Source organism: Lactuca saligna, chromosome 3 (assembly GCF_052625555.1).
Source record: "Lactuca saligna cultivar CGN05327 chromosome 3, ASM5262555v1, whole genome shotgun sequence".
Lineage (NCBI taxonomy): Eukaryota > Viridiplantae > Streptophyta > Magnoliopsida > Asterales > Asteraceae > Lactuca > Lactuca saligna.
In genome coordinates, this window is record NC_136419.1 from 126,899,263 (window position 1) to 126,911,959 (window position 12,697).

At 35.6% G+C, this 12,697-nt stretch overlaps 1 protein-coding gene across 1 annotated transcript; it reads right to left on the reverse strand.

Moving 5' to 3' along the window:
• Nucleotides 1–5,925: 5,925 nt before the first annotated feature.
• On the reverse strand, nucleotides 5,926–10,567 carry LOC145037218 (WAT1-related protein At3g28050-like). Its single transcript, XM_078985824.1, has 7 exons — nucleotides 10,318–10,567; nucleotides 10,173–10,238; nucleotides 9,976–10,089; nucleotides 7,286–7,526; nucleotides 6,760–6,918; nucleotides 6,517–6,668; nucleotides 5,926–6,164 (listed from the first exon to the last, which is right to left on the reverse strand). Exons 1-7 carry the CDS (start codon nucleotides 10,515–10,517, stop codon nucleotides 6,005–6,007), a joined length of 1,092 nt encoding a protein of 363 aa, XP_078841950.1. The 5' UTR covers nucleotides 10,518–10,567; the 3' UTR covers nucleotides 5,926–6,004.
• Nucleotides 10,568–12,697: the final 2,130 nt, after the last annotated feature.

Consider the following 12,697-nt stretch of genomic DNA (forward strand, 5'->3'; position numbering starts at 1 on the left):
TGGTTAGGATGGGCTGGGATTAACTGAGGATTGGGTTAGGAGATTATTCGATAGGAGGTTGTTTCCATTGTTAAGGGTCATATACCGGAGTTATTTTGGTCTATCAAGACTGCTATGATGGAGTTCTTTGATGACCGCTTTGCTACACTTTCTAAGCATGTTGCTGCTATAGCCACAATAGTGGATGTTGCTGTCGGGATTGGTGTTTGGAGAGCCTTCTAACATTAGGACTTCGAAAATACGAATCCCCCGAGATTTGAAGGAGTTCAAGATCCAATCATAGCCATGAGGTGGATGTCTAACATCGATGGATGCTTCTTCACTTGCTCTTGCCCAGCTGACCAGAAGGTCAAGTGCGCTCTGAATCTTCTTTGGTCCGGATTGAAGGATTGGTAGAGACTTGTTAGTAGATCATATTCTTCTGAGCAGAGGGTTGCTGTGTCTTGGGATCAGTTCTCATAGATGTTATGTTGGTGGAGCGTGAGAGGTTGGACCAGGAGTTATTGTATATAAGACAGGGGACGGAGTTAGTGACGGAGATCACCAAAATGTTTATTAAGAGGGCCATGTTTTGTCCTGAGTTTGCTGCTTCTTTGAAAGCTAAGGTAACCCGTTACTTAAGCATGCTCAAGAAGGACATTCAATAGTTTGTATCCATGCAACGCTATGGTTCATTGTTGGAGTTGCAGGAGGCCACCAGGAGACGTGAGATAGAGATGGAGCTCGAGAAGAGGGAGTAGAGATAGGCCCCGCGCAGTCGCATCCTACGCCGAAGCGGTTTAAGGCAACTGATGCTAGATCTAGGAGTCAAAGGGGTCGTACTTGTGGGAAGTATTTCAAGGTTCATGATAGGGCTTTTCAATCTGCTGGTGTATGCTAATAATGTGGCAAGGAGGGGCACTACGCAAGGGGTTATCACTAGCCATCCCTAGTTCTGAGTACCAGGATTTGCTATCACTATGATCATGTTGGCCATATAAAGGTCAACTATCCATTGCTTGCCACGAAGCCAGTGCAGGCCCCAATGCCATCCACTTTAAAGATTACCGATGGATGACAGGGGAGGGAAGAGCCCTAGAAGGCTCGGGGCCATGCTTTTCAGCTCACTGACGAGGAGGCTAGAGCAGCTCCAAACATCGTGACCGGTATGTTTTTATTTATTATTCTGTTGATTGTATTTTACGTTGTGCTCATGTATATGATCTTAATAGTACATTCTTAGTGAACTCTTTGCCTGCACTTGTTTTATTTGACTTAGGTGATGGTCGGACCTTTTGTATCTCGATTATTCAGTAGGGAATTTGATAGGCCTATTGGGGAGTTAGAGTGCCGCAATGTTATAGGGTTGTGTATTAGGGATCTTCGGGTGCCTTATCCGATGATCTGATCACTATTCTCATGGAGGACGTATGCGTGATAGTGGGTATGGACTGGCTGAGTAGGTTTGGTGCCATGACATGTTATGACTTATGAGGACGACGAGTGGTAGTTTGAACCCCAAGTGGGGTAGAACTTGTTATCTACATAGAGGGAACCAAATTTGGTTCAAGGTTTTTTCAGCAGCCAGGGCTCGATAGTATATTCAGCATGGGTGTGCAGGTTATTTGTCATACATGGTTGATAATCAGGTTAGGGCACAGACCTTGGTTTCTGATGTAATAGCGGTCAGGGAGCTTGTTGATGTATTTCCAGAGGAGTTACCGGGTATGCCTCCCGAGATGCAGGTTGAGTTTAGGATTGATCTAGTGCCAGGTGCAGCCCCGATTACCAAGGCATCTTACCACTTGGTATCACATGAGATGTAGGAGTTTTCCTCTCAGCTTCAGGAGTTGTTAGGCAAGCAGTTCATCAGACCGATCATTTCTATGTGTGGAGCTCCGATATTGTTTGTCAAGAAGAAGGATGGTTCACACCGGATGTGCATTGATTACCGGAGTTGAACAAGTTAACATTGAAGAACCATTATCCCCTTCGGTGGATTTATGCACTATTTGATCAGTTGCAGGGTGTATCTTGGTTCTCCATGATAGATTTGAGGTATGGATATCATATGGTGAGAGTGAGAGAGGAGGACTTGGATAAGACCGCATTACAGACTCGTTGTGGACATTGCGAGTTTGTGGTGATACCATTTGGGCTCACCAATGTGTATGTTGTCATGGATTTGATGAATCGGGTATGCAGGCTGATGCTCGACCGATCTGTTATTGTGTTCATTGATGATATTATGGTATATTTCAAGACCATATGGCAACATGAGGACCACGTTCGAGAGCTTGTGGGAGTCTTGAGATGGGAACAACTTAATGCCAAGTTCTTAAAGTGTGAGTTTTGGTTACAAGAGGTCCAGTTCCTAGGACAACTCGCTAACCAGGATGGGATTTTGGTCGATCCAACAAAGATCAAGGATGTGATGCAGTGGGAGTTTCCAAAATCTCCCTCAGAGATCAGGGGTTTCTTGGGTTTGGCAAGGTACTATTGGGAATTTAGTTAGTATTTCGCCAAGATTGTGGTATCCCTGACTCGTCTGACGAGGAAGGGAGTGGATTTCTGATGCGGCCCAAAGCAGTAGTCGGCATTTAAGACTCTTCAACAGAGGTTATGTGAGTCCTCGATTTTAGCCTTCCTGAGGGAGTCGAGTACTTTATGGTATTCTATGATGCACCCGTTACCGGTTTGGGGGCGGTCCTTATGTAGAGAGGACGAGTGATTGCTTATGCTTCACGGCAGTGAAAGTGGCATGAGACGCGATATCCCACTCATGACATGGAGTTGAGGGCAGTGGTATTTGCCCTCAATATTTGGAGTTTCAGACATCGTATGGATCTACTAAACCTGAACATGAGGCAACGTAAGTGGCTGGATGTGGTCAAGGATTATAACTGTGAGATCCTTTATCATCCAGGTAAAGCGAATGTGGTAGTGGATGCTTTGAGTCGCAAGTCGTCCGGGTATTCAGATAAGGAGGTGTATGTGAGGATATCCTTTGATTCTCCGCTTTTGGGATGGATCATAAAGGCACATGTAGAGGGAGTTCGGAAAGAGAACTGTAAACAGGAGAGGATCATGGGTGAGATCGACAAGTTTGTCATGGATAGTCTAGGGTCATGACCTAGTGTGGTCGAGTTTCATTTCTAGTTTCGAGTGGGATTAGTCAGATTGTACTGGAGGAGGCTCATAAGTCTCATTCTCTATACACCCGAGAGCCACCAAGATGTATCAGGATTTGAGATTAAGTTAATCGCGGCCATGCATGAAAATGAAGATAAACTGGTATGTAGAGAGGTGTTTGCCCTTCAGGATGGTCAAGACCGAGCATTAGAGACCGCATGGAAAGATTCAGTCTTTGGAGGTTCCCCTGTGGAAGTGGAACAGATCACCTTGGATTTTATCACCATGTTATCGAAGACGGCCAAGGGTTTTGATGCTATATGGGTCATCATGGATCGACTGACCAAAAGTGCCAACTTTTTGTCCATCCGAGAGAGCTCTTCGAGTGAAAAGTTGGCCGATGTGGATGTCTGGTAGATCATCGCTCGTCATGGGATTCCGATCTCCATTGATTCAAACCGAGATGTTCGGTTCACCTCCCGTTTCAGGTAGAAGTCCATGAGGAACTGGGAACGAGGTTGCATTTCAACATTACATAACATCCGTAGACTGGCGGCCAGAGTGAGTAGACTATACAAATCCATCAGGATATTTTGTGGGCCTATTTTATTTATTTTGGTGGGAGTTGGGATTCCTACCTACCTCTTCTGAAGTGCTCCTACAATAAAAACTAACACTCCAACGTTGGTGCCCCGCCATTTGAACTATTGTATGGTCGGAGATGTCGTGCCCCAGTTTGTTAGGGAGAGATTGGTCATAGGGTTATGGGAAGGACCGAAGTAATCCTTCAGACCATGGAGCTTATTCAGCAGATCAAACAGAGACTACAAACCTCTTAGATTCGGCAGAAGAGCTATGCCGATCGGCATCGTTCTGATTTGGAGTTTCAGGTAAGCGATATGGTGCTCCTGAAGGTCTTGCTCTGGAAGGGTGTGATATTCTTCAGGAAGAGGGGGGGGGGGGGGGAGAAATGGGTCCCAGTTATATTAGACCTTTTCAGGTGATTTCTAGGGTTGGCAAGGTAGCTTACAGGTTGGATCTGTCAATTGAGCTTAGTCAAATCCATAAGACTTTCCATGTCTCTCAGTTGCAGAATTATGTGTGTTGGATAATGAGGTAGTGATTCCATTGGATGATATTCAAGTCGATGAGAGCTTGAATTATATCGAGAGGCTGGTGGCTATTCTAGAAAGAAAGATGAAGGTCCTGTGCAACAAGGAGATACCTTAGGTAAAGGTACAGTGGCAACATCGGAGAGGCTCCAAGTAAACATAGGAGCTGGAGGCAGAGATGAGGAAGCATTACCCTAAGTTATTCACTTTTGCAGACTTCGAGGATGAAATCTAAGTCAAGTGGAAGAGAATTGTAACATCCCGATGATACAGTACTTCTAATTTTAACCCTATAATTTTATTATATTGCAATTTGGACCCTAAGTATAAGAAAGTTTGCAATGAAGGTCCTAGTGGAATTTTCGTAATATTGGGGTTGAAGTAGTACGTCATGCGTACTTGTGTATGCTGAGCATACCAGGGCACACCCTAGTACGCTGGGTGTATATATACGCAGGGCGTAAGTGCCAGACATGAAAACCCAAATTTATAGGGTTTGGCTCATATTTAAATCCCCTTATAGCCTTTTTGCCCCTCACCTCATCCGCCTCCATCCTCTTGATACATTTTTGCAACCCTAATCCATCTTGTGAAGCATTTTTATGCTTGAGAGTATGTGTTTTGTGCTTTTGAAGAAGAAGGAAGGAAGGAGAGACCACCTTGAAAGAGTGATGCTCTTTAGATCGAGGATCATACCACCTTTTGCCACCTGATGAGGTGGTCCAGTCATGCTGAACGTTCTATGAGCGGTCCAAATAGTCGGTAGGTTGGTGCGACGTTTCAGTCAGGCTGAAGGCTTTGTATGCATGTTTTTTTGTTATTGTGTTTATGTGGTGGTAGTTTTGGGGAACTCACTAAGCGTTGACTTATAGTTTTTCGGTTGTGGTTTTAGGTACTTCGGATGAACGTAGAAAGGCGAAGGCATGACCGTACACATCCTCTTGTTTATGAGTTATGATTTTGGGAGACTGATATTTGGAAAAATATTTCGTAAACCATGATTTTTAAACAATATATGGTTTTGGGTTGATTTTAAAAGTTTAAATTTCTTGTGATTTTTGTTAATGTTACACTTTCTCTCCCTCTGTATTGATCGATCTTTTACACGATCCTCTTTCCCTCTAAAAGAAGATGATGTTCATATGTTTTTGTTTTTAGGAGCAAGTTGTGGAGGGAGAGAGCGATAGAGGGAGAAAGAGGGAGAGAGTGAGAGAGAGAGAGAGAGAGAGAAAGATGATGCTGATGGGTGATTCATAAAGAAGATGATGAAAATGGAGCACCATATTCTTCCACTAATGAATCATGTAACAAGAGAGATAGAGAGAGAGAGAGAGAGAGAGAGAGAGGTGGATCCTTAACTTATAAAAAAAATATAAATAATAGATTTAAAAAACTGAAAGAAAAATGGAAAATAAATATCCCAATGGTATTACAGTCATTTCAATATTTGAAGGAACGAAATACACAACGAAACTAGCTCAAAATGACTACTAATCCAAAAAAGTTAGGGTTTGGACTAAAACTTGGAAAGAATGCATACCACATGTATCATTTTGCATTTTTGTCATTATGTTATCGGCAATTGTTTTTTCAAATCATTTATTTCTATGATCTTAGACAAATTTTGAGAGCATATCTAGATCTTATCCTAAATCAATGTGACCATTATTGTTGGTTGTTTTTTGTAACTTAAAAATGTAACTTGATCAAATGTAAAATTAATTACAATGATACCATTCAAGCCAAACATTTGATTGTCATAATACACAGGGAGCTGACATTTATCGACACTCCATGTCCTCATCCTTGTATTGCAACAATGGCGATCTTGGTGTCGAGGATGACTCCAAGTTTATAACTTCATCTTTCACCAAATCTTCATTCGATTTTCCCCACATCACTGTATAGAACCCAATTGATATTATCATTGCACCAATCACACTACATAGAGACACAAGTTAGTACCCATTCATTCTCTCTTTTCATAATGACACAAATGAAAGTTAGAAAGGGATACACCACCCTGGTGCCCCCGACCAACAAGTCTCAACCTGATGTTTAAAAGGTAAATCACAATATCTCCAAAGCAAGAAAGGTGATGAATTATGCATAGGTTTAAACCTGAGACCTCACTTACAACATAAGATTGCTTCCCTTCTTACTTTTAGAGGAAGCACGCACGAATATAGCACAAAATATAACACACACACACACATACAAACATATATATATATATATATATATATATATATATATATATATATATATATATATATATAAAGGGACATATTACCTTCCAAGGTAGAGGTCATCACCAAGAAACATGACACCCAATGTGAATGCTATAACAATTGACAATGGCTTAAACATGGCCACAAACAATGGCCCCTTTAAACGTAACACCCACGTATCAACACTATTGCTAATGCACTTACCAAGTACACCCTAAACAACTCAAAAAGCGAAAAAAAAAACTTGTTTAGATATTGATAAATCGATCATAAAATCATGATCATTGATCATATGTGGTTCTCACCGAGCATAAAATCGACGCCAATGTTATATCGGGCTTGATCTTCCATGAACTTGAATCAGGTTCTGTAAAAGACCCTTCTATTCCAGCCAAAATGCTCACAATTAAGTTGTAAAAGAACATCACTGTTAATTCTGATGGATACTCCTTCATGATCTGTGTCTGCATACATCAAATAATTGTATTAAACCATTAATCGATTTATTCACATAGAGATATGCAAAAGGTCCTAAGCCTGAATAAGCAAAACAAGCCAGAATTCCTAATAAGCTTTTTACACTGGTTGAAACCCTATTAGGTAAAAAAAAATTAATCAAATATTATTTATAATAGTAATTAGTAAAAAAAAAAGTATTCAAATGTTATTTATAAAAATAACTAGTTAAAATAGGCCATCATTCTTTCTTTGAGGCTTGGATTGAGCCTAGAAAGACCTGTGTCTTTTTAAAGACATCATGTCTGATTAGTTAGGTACCCAATGCATATCTAGCTTCATAAATAGGATGAACACGAACATTTGCACTAATACCAATACGATGTACCACAATGGTACCAAGATGTACTCTAAGGTTAAAAAAAGACCACCAAGAGCCCAGTTTGATTGTGAAGAACTTAAGGAAACAGTTGGTGATTGAGAAGGCGAAGGTGTGAGACTCCAAATAAGCTTTGGACCTTTGTATAATGTTACAACCAATGCACCTATTACGGAAACGACCGTGCCAAAAAACTTTGCACAAGTACTTTTTTTCGTAAAAGATAGTGTCTCCATCCTGTAATTTGGCCATGAAAATGAAGTGGGTCATTAGTGGTAAGTCCATAAGTATGTAAAACTATCAACTAGAGAACATAGAAAAAAAAGCCACCGACTTGATAGTACGAATCGAGACAACTTATTATTTATTTTTTCCTATTAGTTTTCTCTTTCATTCTTCTAATTAGGGCTTCTATGATTGACACATCCTTCGCTAATTACAATTTTAGTTTGTGACTATTTCTATGAGAATCCAGGTTAATTTTTTGTGAAAAAGTGGAGAATTTTCTAAACACATATTTCTGGAACCGAAAAATAAAACAAAAAAGTTATGTGTTTATCTATTTATCTATCTGTCTATTTATCTTATAATATTTGCATATTTCTAAGCAGCACATTGATTTGAAAGTTCTATGTCATTTCTTATTCACAAATGTCTATTATTAATTACAAGTAATTGGTTTAGCATTAAAGACCAAGTATGCTAAATAAACTCTTAGATGTACGGAGGATGAGATAAAAAAGCCAAAAGAACAAAAATTTAGTAGACATAACTATTTCAGAACATATGCTAAATAAACTTTTAGATGTAAGAAGGATGTTATAAAAAAGCTAAAAGAACAAAAATTTAGTAGACATAACTATTTCAGAACATATTTGCTGTGATGGAATGCTTAAAAGTGCTATACATATCACAATTGTTGATGAATATATCATTTTTTACTCATAAATTGATAGTCATAGATAATGTTTTCTATTTGTTTATAAATGCCTAATATGTTACATTTTTTTTCTAGTGGCGGTGTGGAATTTGAGTGGTGGTTTGCAATTTTCAAAGTTACATGTGAGAGGATCATCATTAGCATAGTTTTTATCTTTTTATTTTTGTTCAGAAATATTTCAATATGTTTTGTTCTTTCTTTATGTTTTTTTGTTTCCTTCTATATTTATTGTTATAATTTGGTTATATTGATATGATACATAATATGTTTTATAAAAGCTCAATTTTAAGTCGATCGTTATATCAAGTTGTACATATTGTATATGGAGTGATCTAAAATGAAAATTTAACAAGCTTCGCAATGTCTCTTTCATAATCAAGGTAGTTTTATTAATAATTCTTTATTGTATGCTTTAAAAGACAGCAAACATGCTCCATTAGTTTTATATCAACTTCATATAGATATAATTATTTCAAAGTTAATAATAATAGTAAGATTATTGTAATATATATATATATATATATATATATATATATATATATATATATATATATATATATATATATATATATATATATATATATATATATATATATATATATATATATATATATATATATATATATATATATATTGTTAATAATAATAGTAAGATTATTGTAATATATATATATATATATATATATATATATATATATATATATTTTGTTATGTGCAATGCACGTAATTTACTTGAAACAAGCTCGTTTGAAATTCCAATAACAAAGAGCTTTATAATTTTTTTTATTTTTTTTGTATTTATGATTCAAATTAAAGTAATTAATCACTAGATTTCAAAAAATAATTAACTTATGATTAATAACTGATAATTACTTTTAACTTCTTTGTAGCTATATTTATAATATAAATAAAATTTCTCACAAAAAATCACATGCTTTAAAAGATTTATGAGCAAAATATTACAATTTGAAAAAAAATAAGATTTGCCGCTATGGTTATTACAATGCAAGTTTCTCTAGGTATATATATATATATATATATATATATATATATATATATATATATATATATATATATATATATATATATATATATATATATATATATATATATATATATATATATATATATATGTGTGTGTGTTTTGATTTCTATATATTTGTTATTATATTCTTAAAAGTTGTAGTATTTATGTTTCATATATTTGTTATTCGTTAAATACAAAAATCAACATCCGTTTTATAAAAGTGATAATAGGGTGCTTAAGGGATGTTTTATTGGTAGCATTTTACCATTTAGAAAACACTAATTAATTTTTGAGATATTTTAATTGATTGAAATTTTGGTTTCCGAAAAAACTGATTACAAATAGTTGATAATAGATTGGTTTATTATAAAATTGATTATAGAGTCTCTAAAGGGTGTCATATTAACCGCATCCTTTTAAAAACAATTACCAAGCATTATTTTATTTTTTATTTATTATTAAATTTTCTAAGTTTTCATGATGTGGACCGTTTATAAAGCAATATATTGTGATATATAGTTTCTTAAAACATAATTAACATGTTAAATGAAACTTTCCATTTTGATCATTCTTAAATTTAATTTGAAAAAATAAAATGGTTATAAATTTAATTAAAAATAATTGATAGCAAACGATGACAGATTTTGAAAAAAAGTTGTGTTACTAAAATCTGAAATGTTATTTTCCGTTGAATTTCAAGCGAATAAACCGAAGGGAACCTGAAAATGACCGCAAGGATGAAGGTAAGAGCGGGAACAAGATTGCTAATGGCGGAAGCAAGCGTCGGAGAACTATAAATTATTCCGTTATACCCCATGACCTGCGACATATAACTATTCATAAACAGATTCAGTGTAATCCATCTACACACTTACTTATCATCATCGATCAATGATCAAAGAAACAAACGATATACCCAATGATTCCCAATAGCCCGATTTTGCTTACAATCGAAAAATTCACCGGAGGAAGCACCCTTGATCTGTTTTTCATCAAAAATTTACTATCACACAAAATTCTGCCGGAAATTGACGCAAAAGCGTATGTAACAGATGACATACCTGGAGGTGAAGAAGGGTGCCGGAAGGAGGAGGAAAGCGGCGATGGCGTAGGAGTAAACGATGAAAACATGGTAACTCATTCCGCGGAGCGTGGCGGCTTTGTACAAGGTGTTGATGCCGACGTCGGTGCACTCCATAGTGACCATGGCAGCAAACGGCAGGACCTCCTTGTAACAGTAGTATCTTCCGTCGCCGGCCATGTTTTCCGCTGAGTGAGTTTTTGGGTAGAGAGCAATGATTGATGCATATTGCCTAGTTTAATAGAGAAGAAGCACAATTGAAGCTTACGTAAGGTATGACAACTATTTCCTTAATGACAAACAATTATATATATATATATATATATATATATATATATATATATATATATATATATATATATATATATATATATATATATATATATATATATATATATATATATATATATATTAGTCTTTTACCCGTGCTAAGCGATGAGTGCGAATAGTTTGTTTCGGAAAATAGTTTTAATGCGACTATTAGTTTCTTTTAGGCGTGAAGTAGTTCCGATCGGACTTTTGGTGGATTATTTTGTATTAAATAGTTCATTTCAACAAATAGTTTGTAGATAGGTTTTTGGATATTTTAGAATTTGGCGGTTAGTATGTTTACCTATATTTTGAAATGTTAGTTTGATGTATTTAAAACTTTTTTTATGTTGGTACCCAATGATTACTTTTAACTACTTAAGTCAAAAAAAAAATGTATATAACCCTTAAACCGACAATAGAGGGTCAAATAATGTATAAAGAATAAACATAATTATTGATTCATATGGTTTGCTAAAAGTATCGTTTACAACTATTCGTTTGGTCCTTATATTTCATTTTGTAGCAAGGTTGATCTTTCAAACGTTAAAATCTTTTTTTAAATTACTAATATGCACTTAAACTAAATCTATATGATATGATATATCTCTAAGGACTATTTCTATAATACCCATCATCTATTATAATTATTTTTAAACACTATCGGGAATGATTGTCATCTCTATTATTTTTAATATTATTTTCTTCAAAATCCATATTGGCAATGACGTGAAAATAATTCTTCTAAACCAAGATACAGTAAATATTTTATTGTAAACTAAAGAATAAAAAATCATATATTTAACTACTTTCTTTTTTATTTTAAAATCATATTTTTTTTTTAAATTGAACTTTACTCAGTCACACTAAATACCAACTTAAAACAAATAAAAGTTTAAAATATCAAGAATCTTGATTTTACTAATATGTTTTTTTAATAACACTTGTATTAAAGTTTTCTTCTATATCTGTTACAACCCGTAAACATAATCTCTATAAAATTTTCATTATTGTATATATTTTTTGTAGAAGGGAGATGAGCAATTAGGATTTAGATGTGTATTGTTGGGGCGATAGTGACCGAGAATGGTGTTATCAAGCATGGTGAATGATGTGCAGGTTCTGGTGGTAGGATGGTTGTGAAACCAACTTTGCCATTCGACATATCTATCAAGCTTCAATCATCCACATATAGATTAAAATGAGTAATCATTAGTTTGAACCTGTGAAACCAAATTTCTAAATTAGATACAACCAGTAAAAGCAATAGTTTGAAGCTTGACCAAAAAATCAATGTTTGCATAACTCAAACACCAAAAAGGTAAAAAGAAACTAGCATAAAATCATATAGAACCTACCTAGGATTCAAAATCAACAATAAAAAGGTTTAAAATAGCAAAATCATTGAAATTTTACAAATAGAGAATAGAGTATACAGAAAGGAGATGTTACCAAATATATGGTCATGGTTGTGAGTAGCAGGGAAGACAGAGTCGGTGAGGGTACCAAATTAGAAAAACCAAACCCTAATTGGAGGTGGTGCGATAGTGTTCGAGAGAAAGACAGAGAATGAGGAAGTGGTTAGATAGTAGTGGTGCATTGGTCGTTGTGTCCGTGGAGTTATGTTGTGGTGGAAACGAAGCCAAGGGTTTTGGATGGTGGCGTGTAATGATGGTGCGGTGGTTAGCGATTGTTATCGAATAAATGAGGTGGGTCACCATCATTGCTAAAGAAGGATGGAACAAACCTGAAGCAATGTTGGTTGTGTCTAACATGATGAAATTATATTATTCCATTATAATTTGGCAATCAATTATAAAGAGATGGGTCTCAGAGATGAGGGAATATGGGGATTTAAATTTGAAAATAGCTACAGGTCCTCAATTTGTGTTAGGAATCAGTCCATACATATTCAGTTTTGTTACAAAATAAGGGGAAAAGGCCAATGTATGGGGATGAGAGTTAGACAAGAACATTTTAGTCAAAAAAAACTGCATTGAATCATTGTACTTTATGTTTTATTATTTGTACCTCTTAAAATTCAACATTTA

What these genes read in the sequence shown, in the direction of transcription:
- LOC145037218 (XM_078985824.1), bottom strand. Translation starts at nt 10,517, where the DNA reads ATGGCCGGCGACGGAAGATACTACTGTTACAAGGAGGTCCTGCCGTTT. An exon ending in CATTGTGGTACATCGTATTG is followed by an intron (nt 6,919 to 7,285) that starts GTATTAGTGCAA and finishes TGATGTATGCAG; the next exon opens with ACACAGATCATGAAGGAGTA. An exon ending in TGGCGTCGATTTTATGCTCG is followed by an intron (nt 6,669 to 6,759) that starts GTGAGAACCACA and finishes TGAGTTGTTTAG; the next exon opens with GGTGTACTTGGTAAGTGCAT.